At 41.8% G+C, this 22,470-nt stretch overlaps 2 protein-coding genes across 4 annotated transcripts in view; both read left to right on the top strand.

Moving 5' to 3' along the window:
• Positions 1–12,001, top strand: part of rab11fip3 (RAB11 family interacting protein 3 (class II)) — a 28,305-nt gene extending 16,304 nt beyond the window's left edge. Inside the window, exons 5-14 of one of the 2 annotated variants that reach the window (XM_069155781.1) lie at positions 2,501–2,701; positions 4,867–5,004; positions 6,024–6,059; positions 6,200–6,293; positions 6,501–6,745; positions 7,155–7,236; positions 7,414–7,551; positions 7,665–7,820; positions 7,940–8,080; positions 8,165–12,001. In XM_069155781.1, coding sequence (XP_069011882.1) covers positions 2,501–2,701; positions 4,867–5,004; positions 6,024–6,059; positions 6,200–6,293; positions 6,501–6,745; positions 7,155–7,236; positions 7,414–7,551; positions 7,665–7,820; positions 7,940–8,080; positions 8,165–8,278 — 1,345 coding nt within the window. In that variant the 3' untranslated portion in view covers positions 8,279–12,001. The remainder of the gene's footprint in view (positions 1–2,500; positions 2,702–4,866; positions 5,005–6,023; positions 6,060–6,199; positions 6,294–6,500; positions 6,746–7,154; positions 7,237–7,413; positions 7,552–7,664; positions 7,821–7,939; positions 8,081–8,164) is intronic. The other variant, XM_069155782.1, reaches the window with a different exon arrangement.
• Positions 12,002–13,160: 1,159 nt separating this feature from the next.
• On the top strand, positions 13,161–22,321 carry telo2 (TEL2, telomere maintenance 2, homolog (S. cerevisiae)). Of its 2 annotated transcripts, XM_069155780.1 has the most exons (20): positions 13,161–13,808; positions 14,198–14,475; positions 14,578–14,646; positions 14,909–15,056; positions 15,148–15,250; positions 15,339–15,407; positions 15,517–15,658; positions 16,618–16,754; positions 16,866–16,945; positions 17,709–17,822; positions 18,502–18,590; positions 18,688–18,779; positions 18,912–19,028; positions 19,148–19,219; positions 19,342–19,512; positions 19,598–19,689; positions 19,794–19,893; positions 20,113–20,177; positions 20,420–20,535; positions 20,981–22,321. In XM_069155780.1, the coding sequence occupies exons 1-20, from the start codon at positions 13,468–13,470 to the stop codon at positions 21,118–21,120; spliced, it is 2,535 nt and encodes an 844-aa protein (XP_069011881.1). In that variant the 5' UTR covers positions 13,161–13,467; the 3' UTR covers positions 21,121–22,321. The 2 variants fall into 2 exon arrangements, 1 of the variants encoding a protein (XP_069011881.1); XR_011178625.1 differs by lacking the exons at positions 20,113–20,177; positions 20,420–20,535; positions 20,981–22,321 and having other exon boundaries at positions 19,342–19,507; positions 19,794–19,880.
• The last annotated feature ends 149 nt before the right edge of the window (positions 22,322–22,470 follow it).

Genomic DNA, 22,470 nt, shown 5'->3' with positions numbered 1-22,470 from the left:
GTCACTAGACAGACAGATTAAACAGAGGAATAGACAACCACCACTACATTGACTGAATGCCTTCAATCCCCCCCCCCCTCCTCCCTCGAACACAGCGGTGTGTAGAAAGTCAGTCAAACCTATTGTATCTTACTCTTCTTCCATGTTTATTTTTCTAATTATCTGTTCAGTTCAGCTCTTAATGTCCTCACACACCATGCATCGTCACGGGGAGTTTGGGACAACACTTTACATGGTCAGCAACATTCGCCGCTGCTGTTTTCCTGCTGTTGAACCGGAAAGCTCATTCCGAGATAATTTTGAATCTGTGCAGTGTAAGCACGAGAAACCTTGAACACTTTTGTTGATTAGTTCGAATTAGCCGCCGTAGAAATGTCTGGTTTCGACAGGTAGCTGCTGCAGATTAGATTTCTACGTCTGCACACGCGTGTGCCTTTTTGATCTAGTTTTTAGGGCAAGAACAAGAGAGGAAGTGTCGAGCACTGTGGCTTTATCTGCTGACTGTGTGACCTGTCTGTCCGGCTGGATGACGGATTGGAGTGGTCTGCCTGACATGGATGTGTTTGGACTTCCCATTCCATGAGTGAGCCTTGAATTCCAGGAAGTGTTGAGTTTGCGGTTTTTTGTGTGTTAGTTTTCCTTTTTTCTTTTTTTTTTTTTTTTCCCTTTGGCCGATTCTCCCCTTCCACTCAGTCATACCATCACCCCTCTAAATCTACTGCTGACTACAACACAACTCTCAAACTATGACTCTGTGACCTTCATATTCTCACATTTCAGCAGTCTGTTTACCAAAAGTTGGAAACTCATCATTGGACATCTTAGCAGAGAGGGGAAAAAAATGCTTCCTTTGGATATATCAGTGCCTTCTTATAGCCCATATCTAACACAAACCTTTTAATGAACTTTCCAAGTGAAAAACGGTGCTTATGGTGTATCAGAACCAACTGATGAAATTAAACTATAGATGAACTGTATGTAAACTGAGGTTTTTCCATTTAGCCTGGTTAGTCGAGCTAACCCTTGCAAGAGGCTGCAGCCAAAGCGGTATTAAGGATAGCAGTATATGCACTGAACTGGGGATTAAGAATCTTAACAGGATTAGCCTCCTCCTCCCCCCCCTCTGTCCTACCCATGTGTCCCCACACGCATTTGGCTCTCGGACAGTCAACAGGACTGTCTGTTGGCCGTTGCTTAGCCTCAAATCTGATTAAGCCACTCACCGTCAGCGCGTACTGGTACAAGTCTTTGGGGGGTGACACAGAAGATGCAGCGTCCGTCATGTGGCAGTGAAGATTGGTAGCTCTTTAGAAACACAGAGTTGACCCCTTTCAAAGGCCTCAGACCCTTTTTGTTTTTCTCCAAACTGGAGAGTTGTGGTTTCTGTTTTAATTTGGGGTAACCTGTGAAACTTCAGAATTCCACTCTGGTTGTCAGGGGTTTTAACTCCAGTTGCTCCGAGGCTTATACGCCAGGGCAGCGGAGGGCGTAGAAAGATGCGTTCCCGTTCCTCACCGTCCCTCTGTGTGAGGGACCTTAACATGGGGCCAAGTACTATGAGCCTGAGTAAAGGGTAAGTGATTATAAAATTGGTTGGGTCCCTATTTTAACTAGTTTAGCCTGGTTGTTGTTGTTTTTTGGGGGTATGTCTGCAGCTGAAACTGAATTGTCGACTAGTTTAAAAAAAGAGTTAATTGTTATCAAAATGTGTTTTTTGTTGTCCAACAGTAGATTCTTTTGATTATTTAAAATTTCATAGATTAAATAAAGGTGATGTTTTAGCTTTTGAATCAGACAACTGGTCTCACATTGTTCTTGTAAACAAATAAAATGAGCTTTGTCATCATGTGCTGAGAACGCAAGCTTTTCTGCTGATTTGGACATCCTCGTCCTGTGTATGTGTGCTTAAGATAGCTAACGCGTCCTGTTGGACAACAGGAAAGGCTACCTTTCCAGCTTTCCTGTTAAGTGGAGATCAAGGCGTTTCTTACTTTTGTAACTCGCCCAGATGAGTAGCAGATAACCAGTCAATTATGAGAGCCAAAGGCACAGCCCTCGCTATGAGCTTGACACACATCAAACCCCACAGAGGTTCCTCTCACATGTCTCAGGTGTTGCCATCGTGGGTTTGCATTACCAGGGAGGCACAAGACATGTTGTTTCAGCTAATGCAGCCTTTGGGATTAATGTGAATTAACAGATTACCCTTGAAGGCAAGCGATCAAACTTGTCCAGATTGCCACCCTTCCAGAGGAAAGATTATTTGTACTTGTTTGGGATTTACAATAATAGTCAGTTCCAAGCTTTTGGGCTTTGCTCAGGTTATGGTTTCTTAAATTAATGGTAATGTGGACATTCATAGGGATATTCTTTTACTTTTTCTAAACCTGTCATATTTTCCTCTATTTGTGACTTGGACCCCAAATTAGCCGTGCTGTTGTTGTATGTACACACGAGCACACTCGGTAACACAGTCAAACCTTTCTTATGTGTCCATCAGGTTTTCCCTGAACTCTGAGCTCCATAACCACTCCGTGGTGACAGTCATCGGCGGAGAGGAGGAGCACTTCGAGGACTTTGGGGAAAGTAATACCTCAGAGCTGCTGCTGGAGAGTAGCGTGGAAAGGCTCGAGGGGGAGGGCGACTCCCCTCTCACACAGACGCCCGAGCAGGTCAATGGCTCGTCACTGCTCTCCCCCAGGTATGAGCTCATCTTCCATACGCAACTAAATCCAGAGTGCCAGACAAAAATAAACAACCATCATAACGTGTTGCATTTGTGCCCAAACTCTGTAAGACTATATTTTCAAATGTTTAAAACACAAAGGTTCCTAAATAGGAACCTTTTTTTTTTTTCAGCAGGCTGTAAAAATCACAACTTTCTCTTTGTTGGACATTCCTGAAAAGAGGTGTGACACCGTGACGGTGTCACACTCAGCTGTACTGTCCAGGTCTAAAGGCAGCGCTGTACATTCTTTAGAGAAAATGTTTCTCTTTCAACAAAGAGGTCAAGCGTTGATAAGAGCTATCTGGAGACGTCCTTCCCATCCCTGTCTGCCTGTTTTTCTGGCCAAGGCCAAGATAAGACGGAGCAAACATGAAGTTCATTCCATCAGGCTTACTTTCACTGTTGCAGACAGTGAGAATGTGGATGTATGGCCAACGTGCTCCTTTTTATTAGGCTGTTGATGATGATCCTCAACAGTCTGAGTCACTGTGTTTCAGTCCGTCTGTCTTAAAAGGTGGCATCTCCTGCCAAGTGTTCTGCAACAGACTGACGGGGTTGTTTTTGTTCTGCTATCTCGAGGAGGCTCTGCCTCTGGGCTGCTGCAGCACTGATGCAGCTTGACACCAGTGTAAAGTGTCCACTGAAAACAAAAATGCAGCCACACACTCTCTACTTGCATTGCTCCTATTGTAGCCTTTTCCCACTCACTTCTTTGCTCGCCCCTCCTCCTTTTTTTTGTGTGTTTTGTGTGGGTTTTTTTTGTATTAGAGGCTCTAAGCTGGATAATGCGTAATTCCCACTTGGGTGATATTTCTGAGATTTGCTTTGCCAGGAAGCTCTTAACAGCTAACTGGCTAGTACTCTATATCCCATTGACAATGTGGAAATAAGCTGGTGTAACTGGATTGGCAGCACTTTTTTTTTAGTCATCACTATGAAAGACTTGAAGTATAGCCTCATCATGAACTCCTACTGTTTAGTTGAAGTCATCGTTATCTTTAGTGGAGTACTTACTGTATATAGCTACACCGACCTCATTATACAGAATATAATTTGTGAATATTAAATAGAAAGTCCACATGTATGTTGTATCTGATAATACCAGTAAAAGGATACACTCAAGTGAAATGTGGCAGTTAAGTAGACATAAATAGACACATTACAAAATACATTTGTGAAGTTAAAGCAATAATTATTCATTTGCCATTATATTATATTTTAGAGTGACAGAACTCGTATTTGAAACATTATTTATTTTCCTTACGAGTTGAGCAGAAATCTGCTTGGTGGTTAGGCAGAAAAATTAAAACAGACAAAAAATAACTGCATCCCACAAACTTCACCCACTCACTGTGAATGCGTCACCCTGTTTTGAGCCAATCGTGCTCTTTTTTTTGGCGCATGTAGCAGTGCTGCCTACACACACACACACGCACACACACAGTTATCTATCTACATATCACAGCACTTGTACATGCACATGCACTGTTGGGTTGCCTCTGTTCCACACAAACAAAAGTCTCTGTAGGCATCATTTAACAAAGTGTTCCTTCACACTGCGTGAAAGAAAGGGCTCGAGAGTACAGTGCATATGGTCGTCTGGTGACACTGAGTCTGTCATGTAAGGCAGCCTTTCTGCCTACATAAGCAGAAACATGTGCCAGTTTGTTGTATAATTCAGACCTGACTCTCGCTGAATGAACAATCAGCTGGTAGAGGTGAAGCGAAGAGAGCGTACAGACTCCCAACAATGAAATAAACAACTCTGTGTTTAATTTGTTTGTTATTTTGGTCTGTTTAAAGTAATATTAAGAATCCTGTTGGATTCCTGAGCTCACTGCAGAGCTGTCTGGTCTGTTTGGCAGCAGCGAAAACCAACTTATTAGCAGCGAAGAGAGATAAACACATTCTTTATCCGAGAAAAGGTTTTGTTTCCGAACACTATCCAGAACACCGACTCACAGCCACGCAGCGGCCTGTTTCACGTCTCCCTCCCACTGTAGCTCTCACTCTTTACTCTTTCAAGCTCTCCTGTGGGTTTCACTGATAACCTCCTGTACCACCTGAATGCAACCCCACCTTCTTGTCTGTCACTCACAGCTTCCTCCTCCTCTTCCTCCCCGTTTTCCTCTTTCCAGTGCACCCGCTTCTCTCCCTGACTGCTTTCAGAGCTTCCTCAGGGAGGAGGCGCTGGACTTTTTCTGTAGCCAGTGTCACAAACAAATAAGTCGTCTCGAGGACCTCTCCACTCGCCTCAATTTCCTAGAGATGACTAGGTAACACATCATTCCACACCGCCTCTGAGTCTCAGCTTTGTGAGTGTGTTTGCAGTGCTCGTTAGATGCAGTGTCACGCATGTTCTCATAGCGAGTGCATGCTGTGTTGGACTAGCAGCAACATGGTGTGTGTTTTGTTGTGATGTACACACATTATGGTTTGATGTTACATCATACTCTGCTCCCCATCTTTCTTCACCTGTCCTCTTTTTGTTGTTTTTAGTTGCCATAGTAGCGTAGAGCATTTATTGATGGGGAAAACTCCCTTCCAGTTGCTACATTGCATTTTTTTTAGGGTGATGGTAGCTAATTTCCTCTTATTGTTGTCATCTACAATCATAAACAGTTTGTTTACATAAAAATAAGCTTCATAGTTTGATTTGTACATGTCACGTTCATTTGAAAGAGCCTCTGAAATATGAATAACAGGTAAGTGGTGTCTATTTCAGTGTTGTTTTTTTGTTCTCCATGTTGTTGCTTTCATGGTTCATTTCAGTTACTGCAGAATGCCTTCTGGTAGTCGAGTAAAACTTTCATCGACTCCGATAAAATCCTTATCGGAAAAGACTTGCTGATCCAGGATTAGAGACAAGTAGCATATTACAGAAACTCTGAAAGCCTTTTTGATCGGTTTACCAATCTTGTCAATTTGAGACGGGACAGAATTGAGAGCTTTTCAATAAATTGAGAAATTTTATTTTGAAAGTTTCTGTAACACCGTCACGGGTCCGTGTTTAATCTGTTGAACAGAACTGATCCTACATCAGCACTTGTTAGATACTATTAATGCGCACTGCTGTGTTTGTGTTTGATTGCTGTGTGAATACCTCGTAACTTTAGTTTCAATCAAAACAGGACTTCATTAGTAAAGAACCCCCTCGACATGCCCTTTTGTTCTGTGGGGCTTGTAGACGGAGAGATGAGGGGGTGGATGGGAGGAATACTAGGGGATGGTGTCTCTTTCCTCTGCCCTTTTCTCTTCCTGACCATTTTTCCTGTTGTTGTATGTCCCCATCCAGCGCTGGCAAGAGGCTGTCCAGCAAGAAAGTAGCAAGGTAAGCTAAATGGTACATTTCGATAGGCGGAAGCTCATACAGTGTTTCTAATAGGATTATGGTATAGTTGTGTTTGGAAACAGCAGTTTAACAAATGTGAACCGGCCTCTGGGAGTTACACTTTTCCTCTTCATGTGCAGACACCTCCTCCAGAACAGCTCGATGACTCTGGACACCATGAGTGACTTAACGCGGGACATCCTGGAGCTCGCTGACAACGACATCACAGACAAGGTGACAAAGTTAGCTCTTAATCTTTTTCAGAAACACCTGCCTTCACATCTCCCCGGTTACACATGTTCGCGCCTGGAACCTGCCAAGGGTTTCACCCGTTACAGTTGTTAAAAGAAGGAAGAACATTTCTAACGTCAATACTATTGCTAATACAGCAATAAATCGCTGTACTGTTTGTGCTCACTCCGAGACATCTACCTCTTCCAGGTGCTCCTCCTCGAGCGTCGAGTGGCGGAGCTGGAGAAGGAGTCTGAGGCGTCGGGCGAGCAGCACACGAGGTTGCGCCAGGAGAACCTCCAACTAGTACACCGGGCCAACGCCTTGGAGGAGCAGCTGAAGGAGCAGGAGCTCCACGCCGACGAGCAACTACAGCAAGAGACTCGCCGTCACAAGGAGGGCCTGAGCAAACTGGAGAGAGAGAGGGGGTTGGAGCTAGAAAACATGCAGGCCAGGTGAGCAGATCAGGAAACACTGGGTGTTTTTAGGCCTTCAAAATATATTTATTTACTGTACCACAAATTAATCATTTATATCCACTAAAGATTTCTGCCAGCCGCCACATTTAGACGATTCAATTTGATCTTTGAGTAGATATTTTTGATGCATAATAAGCCACAAGAACAATCAGCTTTGATTGTAATCAGCTGTTTATAGGTTTTTTTGTTGTGACTGTTGTATTTGATTTGATGGTATTTAAAAAAAAAAACACATTACTTCATTGTGATGTCAGCAATGGCCATGTTGTTTGTTGGAGGAATCACGGCTCTACACTGCCCCCATCTGGCTCTAATCTTCAATGGACAGTCTGCTATTTATTTGGGTAAAGTATTGTAACTCTTGATGTTCATGTTTGTGTCTCAGGCTGCAGCAGCTAGACGAGGAGAACAGTGAGCTGAGGTCATGTGTTCCTTGTCTTCGAGCAAACATCGAGAGACTAGAGGAGGTGAGAGCAATGTCGTCTGTTCTCTTATGTGCTCCTGCCAAAAATCGCAATTTATGTGGCTCACACGACAATTTTTGCCTCCTCCTCACCTGTTTTCAATATTTATTTTTTTCATCCTCTCCTCCTTCCTTTTTGTTCTTTTTTTTTTTTGTTCTTTTTTTTTAAAATTATTTGTAGGAGAAAAGGAAGCTGGAGGATGAAGGAGAATCGATGTGCGACAGGCTAAAGGAGGAGACGGAGTCTCGCAGGAAGATGGCTGACAAGTTGAGTCACGAGCGCCACCAGAGCCAAAAGGAGAAGGAGTGCACGCAGGAGGTGGGACTGCTTTCACTGTGTACAAAGTGGAGCGTTAGAAACAACGCTGCGAATGTCCTTTTAAAGAATCCCGTCTTTTTCCACTGTACCTAATGTCCTCTGATGTCCTTCAGCTAATTGAAGACCTGCGTAAACAGCTGGAACACCTGCAGCTGTACAAGTTGGAGGCTGAAGCAAAGAGAGGGCGAACACCTGGCGCAGGGCTGCAGGAGTACCAGACGCGCACCCGCGAAGCCGAGTTAGAGCAAGAGATCAAACGACTCAAACAGGTAGCGAGAACGTTCAGAGTCCTCCTCGCTATTTGAGCATTTTGTACAGTATTTTTGAGATGGAAGAATAGTTTAGCATCTGGACTGTATTCTTACATAATGTGGCTTCACCTCTTCAGGACAACCGCACTCTGAAGGAGCAGAATGACGAGTTAAACGGACAGATCATCAACCTGAGCATTCAGGGAGCCAAGAACTTAATGTCGGCCTCCTTCTCCGACTCCCTGGCAGCAGAGATCAGCTCTGTGTCTCGTGTAGAGGTGGGTTGAGTCAAGAAACGCATTCGTTGTCAGTTCACCCGTTATCACTTTAAGCTCCACTGACTTCTGTTTCTTCTTTTGTAGTTGATGGAAACCGTTCACAAGCAGGAGGAGATCAACTACAGACTCCAGGACTACATCGACAAAATCATTGTGGCCATCATGGAGTGCAACCCCTCAATCCTAGAGGTCAAATAGACGTCATGCATTTCAGCCTGAGGGGCCACTTGGAGTGACTCCATAGGCGGTAAAACAGATTGGAGACGTGGCTAAAAGAAAACTACCAAGAGAGGACTTAAAAATATTTGGACAACATTTTGGTAGAAAAAACAACAACAACGCACTTAACTTTCCCCCCCCCCCCCCCTGAAAAGAAGAATTGGAAGATTTCTAATGGCTGTCAGTGAAGAATAAGCTGTTTTTCAGTTGGATGTCCCTCGAGTCCTGTGCTTATTTGTGTGCGTGTTAGCCCTCCTGAGAACACTTGGGTTCTGGTGACGTCCATGTAATTGGCTAGAGGGACCTGAGTCTCCCCTGTTTGAGTGAGTGAATGTGTAAATGTTTGTGAGAGGTCAGTATCACAAGGCGTAGAAAAATCTCCCCCCCAAAAAAACAGTGTCAACGTTTGATTAACCTAAATAAAAAAGATCAGACTATTATACCTAAAGGCCTTAAGTGAAAGGTGATCAAAATATTCATTGATTATACACCATCCATGCCTCAGTTGAGTCAGTGAAGTCTTACGATGATGATGATGATGACGATGATGGTATGTGGGCTGAGACCTCCTGAGCCACGCTGATTCGTGTTTTCACCACAAGCCGTATGAAGCAGTGGTCAGGAGTCAAATTAGTCTTTTTAAAGCTTGCTGTGTGTGTGTTCTGTCCTTTAACCAAGTCCAGCTGTCTTTCCAGTGAACCCGAGTGAGGGACATGCCTGGAGGGTTTCGTTTGTGTGTGTGTGTGTGTGTGTGTGTGCGCACGCGTGTGAGGCATTCGACATTTTGCTCTGCGTTACTTAAAAGGTTGTGAAGTAGCTCGGTGACACCAGAAGGAGTGAAAAGAATGACGCAGTCGTTCTTCTAAGCTTCAGTGTCCCCAAAAGAAGGAAGTGGGTGGTTTTCTAATTTGCTTCATCGTTTATTTTTACAATGAAACAGGGTCCTGGAGCTTCATGTGGGCTGGAAACCTCAAGTGGAAAAAGGAAAAAAAACGAAAGAAAAAGAAAAGGACAAAAGCACTACATTTCCCATCACTCCCTGGCACACACATTAGATAACGCCAGCTTATCTCCTGGGTAACATAACTGACAGCAAATACTGACTCTCCAAACACTTGAATGAAGCTTAAAGGGAAACTGACGAGTGATTCTGGAAATTGTAGTTGTTTTTTTTAATGAAGTACAGCCCACCTGACTCCAGTGTTCTCTTGCTGAGTGAAAGCGATAGGGAAGCTTTAATTTTCTGCACAAGTGATTTACTGTCAGTAAAAATGCTGACATTCGACAGGTTGTACGTGAAGAATCAAACGGTCGTACTTTGCACTATGTTTTGGATTCATTATTGTTTTTGTCTATATATATAAAAAAAAAAAAAGTTTATTTTGAAGGGAGCAAATCATAAATGAAGATTATTTTGAAGAGATGTGGGATTTGTCGCCTATAGACACACCGGCAAAAGTTGGGAACGGTGTGGACTGCTGACACTCATGCTTCAGAAAAAAAACATCGCTTATATAATGTCATATTTAATTGGACATGTTACAGAATGCAACGGAAAACACTGCACTGTCTTTAGATTCATTACCATTTACATACTGCAGTTTCTTCAGCCATCAGGCGCTCTCATGAGCTTCTTGCTGGCTGCCAGTTTTCTCTTAGCCAGACCTGATCCGCAAGAGACGTTGCAGACCTTAGTAGCAATAATGCTTGGCGAGAACGTGGACACGGGCGGAGAGCAGGTGAAACGAATGTCTTGAATTTCCTCTGCTGAAGCGAATTCCTGCGTTTTTGGTGTAAATCAGAAGTACAGCAAGAAGATGTATGGACTGACTCTGTGCTCATCGGTATTGTGCAGCCACCTCTCTGCGCTTCTGGACGTTTCTTTCTGACCTGGAAAATGGACTTTTGTGTTTGGATTTACAGACCAGGCGTCTTTGACTGGATTTCTACAACTGAAGTTGTTGGATGTTTCTTTTTTCTTTTTTTTTGTCCAAACAGCATGGCGTTCTGCACCAATACGCTAAGAAGAATTACTATTTTTCACCCTTGTTCACCTCTTTTAAGTCTCTCTCACTGCTCTCTTTCACCTGCCACTCCATGGAAAAAAAAATGGCCTTGGATGTAAATGACTTGTACATGTAAAGTTTTTTCTACACTCATTCTAGATTCTAGGTATTTTTATAGTCCGAACAGAAAAGAGCATTTCTTTATTCTCGTCTTATGCTGAGAGACAGCTGCCTGTATTCTCCTCTAGCATGTAGCGTGTACAGTTCTCTGTTGTTTTTTTTGTTTTTTTTCTTCTCGTTTTAAATCACATGCAGATATTTATTCAAAAGGCAACTCACACTCTGTGATCTGTTCTGCTGAAAATATGTTTGTACATTTTTTTTGAATTCACCAGGGGAGATTAGTTCACAGGGAATGAATCTGTGGGAGAATTTATTGATTTTAAGAAGGAGTTCTATCGTTCTTTTGGGCGAGTCGCCATTGTGTGCAGAAAGCTTGAATGTGACCTGCTCAGAGATGGTTGTTTGTCGAGGTCCGCGCACTCTTCCTTAATGCTGACGTTGCTTTGACCTCTTCGGGGTCGTGATTTAGATACGGCAGAGTCCGCAGTTTCTGCCGTTGTCTTCCCAGATGGAGTCAGGTACTGCATGAAAAACACAGATTTTTCTTATTGTATATTTCCGATTCACTTGTTTGACTTCTGTTTTGACTGACAAATCATATACTATAACAACCTTTAGTGGAGTTGTAGGTTGTGAGACCTCATAATGTCGACATGACACCTTAAAAAAAAAAAAACCCATATCAGGCTTGCCGAGTTCAGCTTTCTGCCTTTTAGTGCGACTAAAGGTTTTCCCCAACAGATATTTCTTTACTACACTTAATTCTCTCCCTGATTCATATTTAATTGTCTGTTTCTGACAGATAGTTTGATGACTTATCGGCTACAGTGTGATTAGACAGTGAGACCACAGAGCTGAAGGCAATTGCACTTTAACCAGATCTAATTTCTCCATTTCAACTCCTGCTTTTAAAATGACCAAAGATAGATGCTTGAACTTAAACTGATCACTTAATCTATCAGGGTCTGTGATCACGCTTTTGGTAACACTTCCTCTTCTTATAAATCATAAATCAACAGTCTTGTCAGCTTGCCCTGAAAGAAAAAAAAAAAAACAAGAACTGGCCTGCTAGTCTAAACACTGTGCCTCTGCGTCTCAAACTTTGCCTCTAAACTAACCCGATAATGAGCCCGGGGGAAAGCACTGACCACGTGACTGTCAGTTTGTTAAATTATATTGATAAAACCTAAACTGTAAATATGAATTGTCATTTTTGTGGACTTTTTTTTTTTTCTTTCTTTCTTTCTCTCACACGCTCACTTCCAGTGTCCAAAGAAAGTTTGCTCAAGGCACAAACGTCACTACTGGAGTAGTGCATGGCTTGCCGTCACGTGACATGGGAAGAAATAAAGAGAATATTGTAGAAAAGAGAATCTGTAAAACTTAAATGTATTCCTATTTTCAAAGATAAATGTATAAATTATAACAGTATTGGTTACAGCTGTATATTATTTTTGAAGATCCTCAAAATGATCTAATCCTAATTGTTACTTGGGAACTATAATTTCAGTCATTGTAAAAAGAGAAAATTTTAAGGTAAGCAGTGAAAGTAAGATTAGAAAAATAAATGGAATAAAACTACCTGTGTTTGGTTGCCTCATTTTTTTGCAAGCTTTCACGTTGCATTATTATTATTTTATTACTATAAATAGAATTGATTTGACTGAAGTAAACTTAACTTCCATCCTTCACAGTGACGGCGGGATCTCGGATGGTAAGTAACTTGAGATTAAAAGCAATGCTCTCCACTAAACTGTCTCATTGATGCCTGAACTCCACATGCAGACACTGTCTATCACTGTATTGATCACATAAATATTCCACTCCATCATTCCTGTGGTTCTTTGTTTTGGTTTGTACCTTGTACATCACCAATTGGTGATAACATCTGTCCACCGACCCATCAGCCTCACCTGCTGGTTGTGAACATGTGCTGCTGGGCCCCTCGGCCACAACCTGTAAGTACGGGTTGTCTTCAGTACCTTTTATATACAGTTCATGCTTCGGTATTTTTAAACGTATTAATACAGTCACCAGTTAATCATCAACACTATATAATACCTCTCACAACCTCCACAGCTAAAGGACGGATGAAGTCCATCTGACGGCTATTAGCCACCATGTCAGCTGCAATAGGCGTTCAATCATAAAGATATATTTTCAGTGGTTTATTAATGTATTGAGTGTTCATGGGTCCACCTTTTTGTTAATCAAAACTCGGTTAACAGTCTTGAGAAATGTGCAGTTATTTGTTGGAAAAAAAAAATACTAATTTAGGAAATAAAATTGTATTTTTTTTCTATTTAAGTTAACAATTTTCCAGATATTAGTGAAGCTGTCATTGGTAATTGCTTGCTGCTGCTGTTTCTCATCACCCACACTGACACAGATTTGTTTAGAGGTAACAATATATGTATCAAACCTGAGTCCAAAAATTATTATAAGATGTCTTATTTGACTGCAAAAGCCTTTATCAATTATTTTTATATTTAAAAAAAAAAAGAAGAAATTTCTTTATGTCGTTGCTTTCATTTGACGTACACAATCTTAATGGAGTAAATTCCCGTTTATTTGATTTGTTAATCGATGTATGCCGTGATCATTATTCAAGTACCCGGAAGTGTTACCAAAAATCGTTGTGTTCTTGAATGTCACACAGGAAAGAGAGTCCCCGGAACCGATGATGTCCTTCTTGCTTACCACGGATGTATTTTGATGGCGCACACTAAGAACTGCGTGGTACCTCGGCATGAAACGCGAACTGATAGTAGGAGCAACCGATTTTCTCCCGAAAAAAATGATTTAGATTCACAATGACAATAAACGATGTCATTATAAAGTGCTGAAGTTTTGTTTAGTAAACATGTGCAGGTACGTATTTATTTTTGACCGGCTGACTGTTGAAGCTAATTCATTAAACTGATGGGACTCCAGCAGACTTCACTCTTCGTGGCATGAACAGTGTTTCCACAACGCTGCAGAAACGCTGCTGTTTGTCTTGGAGGAGAGGTGGTGTTTGCTGTTGTTTACTTTTCACAAATGGAGTCACTTGCGACAAGTACTGAGGGTCGACCAACAGTGGCCCGGTGTCTCCGGACACTCGCCTCATCCACGGACAGTGAGGACATCATCAAGGCTCTTCAGACTCTCCACTCTTTCTTGGATGAAGGACCGCAGAGTAAAACCACGTCAGCTGAGCAGACGGAGTTCAGGAGAGCTCACTACACTCGGACTCTTCAGTTCCTGGTCAGCCACATGCAGGCTGACTGGTTGCACAGCCTCCCAGCTGCTCAGCGCACAGAGTTATGGGACGGCCTGTTCCTTAAAGGCCCTCCAGAGCAGGCGCTGCTGGTCCTGATGGAGGCCATCGGAGAGCTGAGGTGAGTTGAGGACAGACGGGGGCATGAGTCTGGAAGGGTTGCTAAATAGGTTTAATGGGGACGGGTTCAAGGGTCAAAGCGGCCGGGGAGCCTGCGCTTGTTGCCTGCAAAATATCCCAGAGAGCAACACTGCACAATCACAAAGGGACTTAAAAAAAGAGATGCAAAACTCCTAAAGTGAGAAACACTGACCACAAAAAGTTGCAAAGTTACTCAAATGAAACACAAAATGACCTCAAAGACACAGACAACAATCGCAATGTCGGGGCGGGGGGCCTTTCACATGTTTGTGCCCAGGGGCCCGTTGTATCGTAATCCGTCCATGGGGATGAACACCATGTTTACTGTTTCCTCCATTTCCTGATACTGTTATTTCCAATCCACCACAGACCCACCACCAATCTGGACCACTTGATCAGCATCACAGAAAGGTTCCTTCAGAGTAGCCGTCTCGCCGACCTGCTGTGGTCCTACTGTCTGGGGGCAGCTCCCTCTGACTCCCTCCAGCTCAGGGAGGCTCTGCTGGGGCGGATCAGCGCGCTGCCGGACATCACCGCCAACAGGTTACATCGCAACAACAAGCCCCTCTTCCTCCCTCAGCAGTACTACCCACTATTGGCCACGGAGATGCTCACTGCCCTGGAGCGGACCTGCCTGGCACTCAGAGGTTGTTCAGCACCTTTTACACATTCATGACGGTTGTAGTTGTACAACTGTATGTGCCCTTTCTCACTCTGTCTGTGTGTCACTTGTATTCTGTCACTTGTAGATGGCACAGACTGTTCTTTGATGTTTGTGGCCCAAACACTTGGAAAAGTGTGCATCCAGGGGCACAGTGGTGAGTTCGATTACATTTACAGGAAGATGTACAAATAATGGAGATTTGTAGTTACTTGTTTGTTGTGGTCAAACTTTAATTCTGCACTTAAAAGGCATAATTGTATTTCCTAAAATCTGTTTTGGGAGAAAGGAAATGGGGAAGCGATGAATTCTGATTGGCTGTTGACAGATGTCATATCAAACGTGTCTTGGCTTAACATTTTCTGTTTCATAACTTTTAAGAAATAAATGAACTCCTGGTTTATTTTGTCTTCATGCAGATTTGGTCCTGGCAGTGATGGCTCCTCGGCTGTCTGTCTGCACGCGCTCAGACATGGTGTGGCAGAGGGTCTGCTGGAAGCTGCTGGAGAACGTTCCTCAGCGTTGCATGGAGAGCGTGCTCACCGGGCTGGTGCAGGCTGTCAGTGGGTAAAGAGGCTGCAGGTTCACTCAGGCTGGGTCGATCGGTTTCCTGTCTGCCTTCACTGACCTCAGTGTTTGTTTGTCTGTTTGTTTTCAGGCCTGATGCTCTGGGCAGGCTCATTGGAAATCTTGTGTTAACAAATAAAAAGGCTCAGTTTGTCATCACTCACAAACTGCTGCTACTGCAATACAAGTATGAGGTAATACAGTAACACACCACCTGGCAGTAAATTGTATGTGTTGTAAATATCATATGCAGATGTTTTAATGAATGGTATTGTTTCTCAGACTCAAGTCTTGAGAACCGTTGTGGGTTACCTCGCAGCAGACCGGGATCGAAGGCCACTTCTTATCCAGGTAGGTGCATGGGAAGTTTAGCAGCCTAATGCAAATGATATATCATAATATTTTCTTAAATATAGTTACGATTTGACGTGTCCTTTTTTGTATGTGTGTGTGTTTTCAGGTTTTGCGGTCTGTGTCTCAGACCTGGGCTAATCCCAGTGCAGTGAAACACACTCCTCTGGAGCAGCAGATATACGTCAGTAAGGCCTTACTGCTGAGTGTGAGTCTGCTCAAAGACTCTGAGCTGAAGGAGCTACGCTCAGGTACAATAAAGACTTCGGCCTCAACTCACCCAATAAATCAACAGTTGCAGTGTACATTATTGACTTTGGACTAATTAACAAGCTTTGGTCTACAGGGCTGTTTTAATAGCCGGCGTACTTCTAAAGTATCTGGGTTTTTCTTTTAAAAACGTTCTTTCTGTGAGAGGGATACAATTATTGTCTGGCATGTTTTGGGTAATTTAAGAACCTGCATATTGCAGAAGAACATGGTTGACAAAATAAGTTTACCTCACATGTCCGCTCCATATCCATATTTATCCAATATATTATAACCGCCTTGGAGCTTTCACATGATCTTCATCAGCAGGTGGACTTCTGAACACTTGTCATAGATTTGAAGATGTTACATTTGTATTGGTTACTGATAACTTTAAACTAATAATCTTCAAGATTTTCATTTGAATAAATATCGTTTAAGTCATAATGTATTGCTGAAGGAGGCAACACTGTGGATTGAGCCTGTGGCCCGATGATGACGTGAAGAAGGCACTTGCATTTGCAGTATTCCCAACTGAACACGGGGAAAAACGGGAAAAAACACAAGTTGTCCACAGTTAAAGACGCTTTTTCCATAACCCATCTGTGGTTGTTCCGCTCGAGGGACTGACTGACGTCATATAGTTGACACTATTTGGATCTGTGAGAAGCGAAGTCCAAAAATACAACTGCAATTACTGCTTATCGCCATCAGTGCCGCCAAAGACAACAAAACAGAAGATCTATGAGATTATAACTTTAGGTACAAATCAAACATTAGAAAAAACGGTTAACTTGTTTCACCCAGAAAAGTAACTGCTGATACTAAGCTCATATCAAAGAACCTACTACTGACTTTACATGTATTTATGTAGTGAAATGTTCATATAATCCATATGAAGTGCAATATACTGTAGATTACTGCTTTCAGCTCTGTTCTCTGTGTGTTTGTGTGTCCTCAGACTTACTTCAGTGTATGCTAGGCGGCATGCAGAGCCACCTGGACAGCAGCGTGGTGCGTATCAGGCGTGTGGGCATGGTGGTCGGAGAGTGCCTGAGTTCCCGCATGGATATCAATGGAACCAAACTCAAATTCCAGGTACAGTCAGTGTTGAATTAAGTGGCTTCATTTAGTCCAGTTGGCGTCAGAACATTTGATGAACGACTTGTCTGAAATGCTACTGAGATATTTTGTGTCGTGCTGTTGTAGTATGATCAGGATGAAGAGACGTGTGAGCTGCTTTCTCTCATGACTCCTGTCACCTGTAATGAGCCTGAGCCTGTGAACAGGTAGGTGTGAAACATCGTTTACCTCAAGATGTGGAAGACTTTGTTTTTTAAGTGATGAGAACATGAGATCCACCCGTCTCATTAATAATCCTCAACAGGTTTATACACTCTTATTATTAGGATTCATGAAACTCAACATTTAGAAAATGAGAATTTATACAACTTTAAAACTCTGATGAATCTTTAATGTTGCAATAATGATGCAACAAAAGAACAGAATAGCACCCCATTATAAGTGCCCATTTATTTTTATATCTGTTTCCAGAGGTTATACAGCTAAAACTCACTGTGTTGCAGATTGCTCACCTGAGATTGTTCCAAAAAAATACATGTTCCTTTATTGTGTTAATGAGATTTAATATTGTTAATTAAAAAAAGTTCACGAAAAGTCAGTTTTAGGGCTGCAAATAGAAATTATCAAATTGATCAGTTGATGTGTCTGTTATTTTCTCACTTGAGCCATCAGCTGTTTGATTTGGTCAGAAAATGGTGAAAAAGTCCAGAACCCAAAAAACTCATTTCATTATAATGGAGGACTAAAATAAGCAGGAAATATTCACATTTAAGAAGCTGGAATCAGAGAATTCTTTGCACTTTTTCATGATAAAAAAAAAAAAGACTCAAAACAATTGATCAATTATGTAAATAGTTGGCAATTCATCTTTTATTGATCAGCTAATTGATTACTCAACTTGTTGCATTTTTTTCTCTATTTAGGACGAACTACCAACCAGTTATATTTAATGTAATCTATGATCCACAGAGTTGATTCTCCTTCAGAGACCAATGAAACGGTTCCATCTACTCAGAATGTGTCACGAGAAAGTAAATCAGCACCTCATTTGTCAAACACTGGTCAAGACTCTGACCTTGATAGGTAAGTATTAACTCTGTCTGTCTGTCTGTGAGGCTTTATTAGGGCCCGAGCACCGATGGTGCGAAAGCCCTGTTGTTATTAAAGCGATTATTATTATTCTCCGTAAACAACTGCATTTTTGGAGGCTTTATGTAAATAGTTGGCAAACTCATGAAAGTTGGTACACGCGTCTCCCGGTGAAAAATGTCTTATTTTCGGGGTTTCGGGTTTGTGTTGTAAATGCAGTCATACTAATACCAAACCAAAGGTCAACAACAATACAAAATAAAAAACCTCATACAAAAACTCAAACAAAACTAACAAAAAATTAGTGTTAGTGTATAGTATAGAGTATAGAGTATATAGTATATAGTATAGCCAGGGCGATGCGGCTAAGTTTGATGTTTTGCCGTGACACAGGAAGTTGATGTTTAAGGCCAAACGATGCTCTAAACCTCATGAAACTTGCACCAACTTTCATGAGTTTTTAAAGATGTTAAAGCCGCCAAAAAAAGGCAATTTTTTTTTTAAAGAAGAATAAGGAACGAGATCGAGAAAAGAATTAAAACTGCAAGGGGGAATATGCGGACCCTCGCGTGCTGCACGTCGGGGAGCCGCATATCACTGCTTGCAGTTTTAATTCTTTAGTTAGTATTTGTATAGGCATGTGTTGTTAACCTCATGTCTGTTATTGATCTAGTGATGATGAGCTCACTCCATACGACATGTCTGGAGATCAGAAGTTCAGTCAGGCATCACCACCTCGCTACCTTCGAGACTGTCTGGAAAGTATGGCTCCACAGATTTAATCCTCCAATGCAGTTGTTTTAAAACGCTGTTTGTCTTGAACCAACGCCAATATTTTCTTATGTGTCAACCAATCCAGCATTAATATCTTCTACGGACGCAGTGCGTGTGGAGCTCAGCTTGAGAGCTGCGGAGAGTTTGGTGCGGAGAAATGCCTTTGCAGCCAGAGAGGTATGATGGGAATAGAAAAACTGATGCTCGTTATTAAAATATTTCCTCTGATTACTCAAGGTTGAAGCTTCAATGTAATTTACAGATCACTCTTGACATTGCAGTTCATGTTTGTTTATTATGCTGTTTCAGATCAGTGTCCAGATGACCAAAGTGCTTCTTCACATGGAGGATAAATACAGCATTACCGACTTCTTGATTCTCAGACAGGCGACGATGGTGGCTCTCACCGTCACTGACTGTATTCCTGTACGGTTCTCCTTCACTTACAAATATCTGTGTTCCTCACCTCACCGTTTCATCACCATATTTTAAACATCCATTTATTCCTGGTTTAAATTAAACTGTGTCTCTGTGCTCTTTAACAGGTGATTAAGTATCTGACCTCGGAGTTTTACTCCTTGAACTACAGTCTTCGCCAGCGGCTCGATATCTTGGAGGTGAAAACAGCGGCTTTACCTCTTGTTAAAGGGCTTGTGTGCCTGCAAAGGATTTTGTTGTCTGATGTGATCATCTTTGACCCCCACGTAATTAGGAGGCGACACTTGTTTTGGTTTGACAGATCCTTGCCATCGCAGCTCAGGAGCTCTCCAGGCCAATCACTGACAAGAAAGATCCATCCATTAGTGCTGCTTCCATCACAGAGTTGACTCCGTACCCCGGCGACAACCCAGTTCACTGGCGACAAGTGGTAGAGAAACGAATCCAAAGCAAGACAAAACGCCTCAGTAAGGTACTTACAGTAGACAGACATTACTGCCTTTGATTGACAGCTCACTTCTGAGGCTCTTTGTTAATTTGCTGTCTGGTTGCTGCAGGGTGCCGCACAGCCTGTAGCTAAGGCTACCCCCAACCGTTACGCCCCTGTCGCTGGACACTTCTTTTTCCCTCTGCTCAGGAATTATGACAAGTAAGTATATTCTTTTATGTAACTTTTTAAATCTCAACAGTCGTAGTTTGTGTGTTAAATTGTACAACGGAACTGTTTCAAAACTATTGATGCCTTTCTGTCAGGCCTCAGGTGACCTTTGACCTGCTGGGCAGCGACCACCTGTTACTGGGCAGGTTGATCCACACTTTGGGCCTCTTCATGCACCAGGCAGTCAATGCACCGGTACTTTCATCCATCAGTCCATGACAGTGTGGCATATTCTCAGTGTAGAGCTCAATATCATTGTTGTGTATATATATATATATATAATAGAAAATAACAGGATTGATTGCCAACTAATTAGAAACACTCACCAGCCATCTTAGTTTACTGTAGCTTTGATTTATATGTTGATATGTATTGAACACTACAATAAGATAAGGACTCCTGTTTTTTTTACAGATTGCTGCACAGATGGGATGTGCTTTGCTGGACTTTGTGTGGGCAGTGCGCTACCATACTGACCAGTATGTATTATTCATAACTGTTTGTCTGTGTGTAAATTCAATTTGTAGAAAATATTTACGGTCGTTAGGACTATTGTGGTGTCATATTTATCTTCAACGTGAATTAACTGTTTGACTACAGCCCCGGTCAGAGAAGAGAATAACAGTAAACCTTAGCAAAGCGTAAGATCTGGAGTCTCTGGACAGGATGTTTTGTTATCTTATTTCAGTCTGAGCTCTAATCTGGATTCTCTCTGTTAAAGGATGGTGAGACGAGGCGTCCTGTTCGCTGTCTGCTCTGTGTTTCTGAGCATGCCCAGTCAAAACCTGCTGGTGGACCTCAGTGATCAACTGTTTGAGACCAGAGCTTGGCTGACAGGTGAAAAACAAAAAACATTGCTGGTTATAAATGTTCCCATGGTTCCTCTTTTTTTAAATTTAAACAAACAAACACGTTTCAGATTTTCTAGATTATTGCCAAGAAAATATCTCCTTATGTTAATAGATAAAAATAGATAAACTATAAAACACTTTTTTGGGGGGCCCAAAGCTGCACCTGCATCAGTTACTTCTGTCAGCAATCTCCCTTCAGGAACTCACATTTATGCATGCACACACACAGGCACAGCTGGACTGAACATGTCTGGGAATAGATGAGGAACCAGGATGTCCTGTACTGCATAGCTGTTTATGACGTGACTGGCTGATTAACACCAGATCATTTTCTTCCATAGTTAAACTGAGATATTTAGACTTTCTTGCCGCTGGTTGTCACCGGTGCTCAGAGCTGCTTGTAATGCTTTTTGTGTTGTTTCTATGCACAGATGTAGCTGAAGGAGACCCTGACGATGACTGTCGGAATCTGGCGGTGCAGAGTCTGGTGCTGCTGGATAAAAGCTTAAAGAAGCAGCTACAAAATCCACAAGCACTGAGTCATGATCACAGCATCAGCAGTGAGCAATGAAATTCTACAAGTGAGAAGAACCACATACGAAGGGAGATGTATCTCTAATGTCGGTGGTCATTACAGCACACATGTCCTCGTAGCGACTTGAGCACTGAAGTCGGTGGAAATGGTGTTCCAGATATTTTCCGGAAGGATGTGCTTTTAGCTCAAGATTTACTTATTGCAGGTGCTGCACTTTTTATTTTTTTTTTCATATCCTGGAACACACAGCCAAGTGGAGGAAAAGAAAGACACTCGTCTTCTCACACGTTTGTGAATGGCTTATAATATACAGTATAGTTTAGATTAATGTCTGGCTATAATTTATGGACCAAATAAGATATTAATACAATGAAGAAAAGGCTGCCATATTTGTCCAAAATACAACATTTTTGAAAAGTATTAAAAACTTATGTTATGAGGATATCCTTTTCAGCCTCTTTCCGGTACAGACACTTCTCTCTGAACTGCGGTTGTTTGTTTGCAAAGGAAATCCTGTGAATATCCACATGCACACATGCATTCACAAATTATGGAAAACCTACTACAACTTCCTGATGTCACGGTCAGTGGGTGTTCAGAGGGCACGGATGATCGTGTGTTCATCTGTACCCTCTCAAACAATGACAGTTTAAAATACACATTTGTTTATACTTTTCATCGCTGGTGGCTTTGACTTGATTAGTATTAGTTATAAAGTTTTGCATTGTTTAATAGCCATCTGCTTTTTTTAATGACTTGTTCAGGCAAAGCTTCACGAACACTTCTCCTTGATTATTATATAAGTATAACAATTATAAATAAGGCTGAGAGTAGCTACGGCTACAAGTACAGAAACAATAGACATTTTTTGAGAATAACTAAATAATAATATAACTAAAACATATCTGGGATTTTTTGTTTTTATTATTGGTTGAAATTAATGATGGGGATAAAAGTTTAGTATAGGAAGTATATATTTGCTTGCTGGGCTAAAGAGATAAGTCACACTTATAACTCTAGACTTCAGTCTTACTGTCTTTATTTGGGACAAAAAGGTACAACAGCTGTAAGGGAAAAAAAAAAACCACTGCAAACTTACCAGCTAAGTGATTCCAGGAGACATTAAACCCTCTGCAGTCCACTTCAAAAATCTAATTAAACCACATCTTCATTGTTTTGCAACAATTAAAGTGGTGTGTAGAGCTTTTTCATTTAGATTTGTGCATAGAATATGACCAGAAACAAGGTTATATGTCAAATATTTTCTCCCACTCAATAACCAAAGACAATGGCATTGAATGCAACAGTTTTCGTGGCATATTCTAACAAAAAAATGAGTTGTGTAAAGTTATATATATCATATGTATAATGTAAACACTTCCTTTT

Source organism: Embiotoca jacksoni, unplaced genomic scaffold, assembly GCF_022577435.1.
Source record: "Embiotoca jacksoni isolate LCO1_2020_lvr unplaced genomic scaffold, fEmbJac1.0.p SCAF_20, whole genome shotgun sequence".
Taxonomy (NCBI): Eukaryota; Metazoa; Chordata; class Actinopteri; family Embiotocidae; genus Embiotoca; species Embiotoca jacksoni.
The sequence above is the reverse complement of the archived record's forward strand: the minus strand, read 5'-3'. Positions and strand labels throughout refer to the sequence as shown.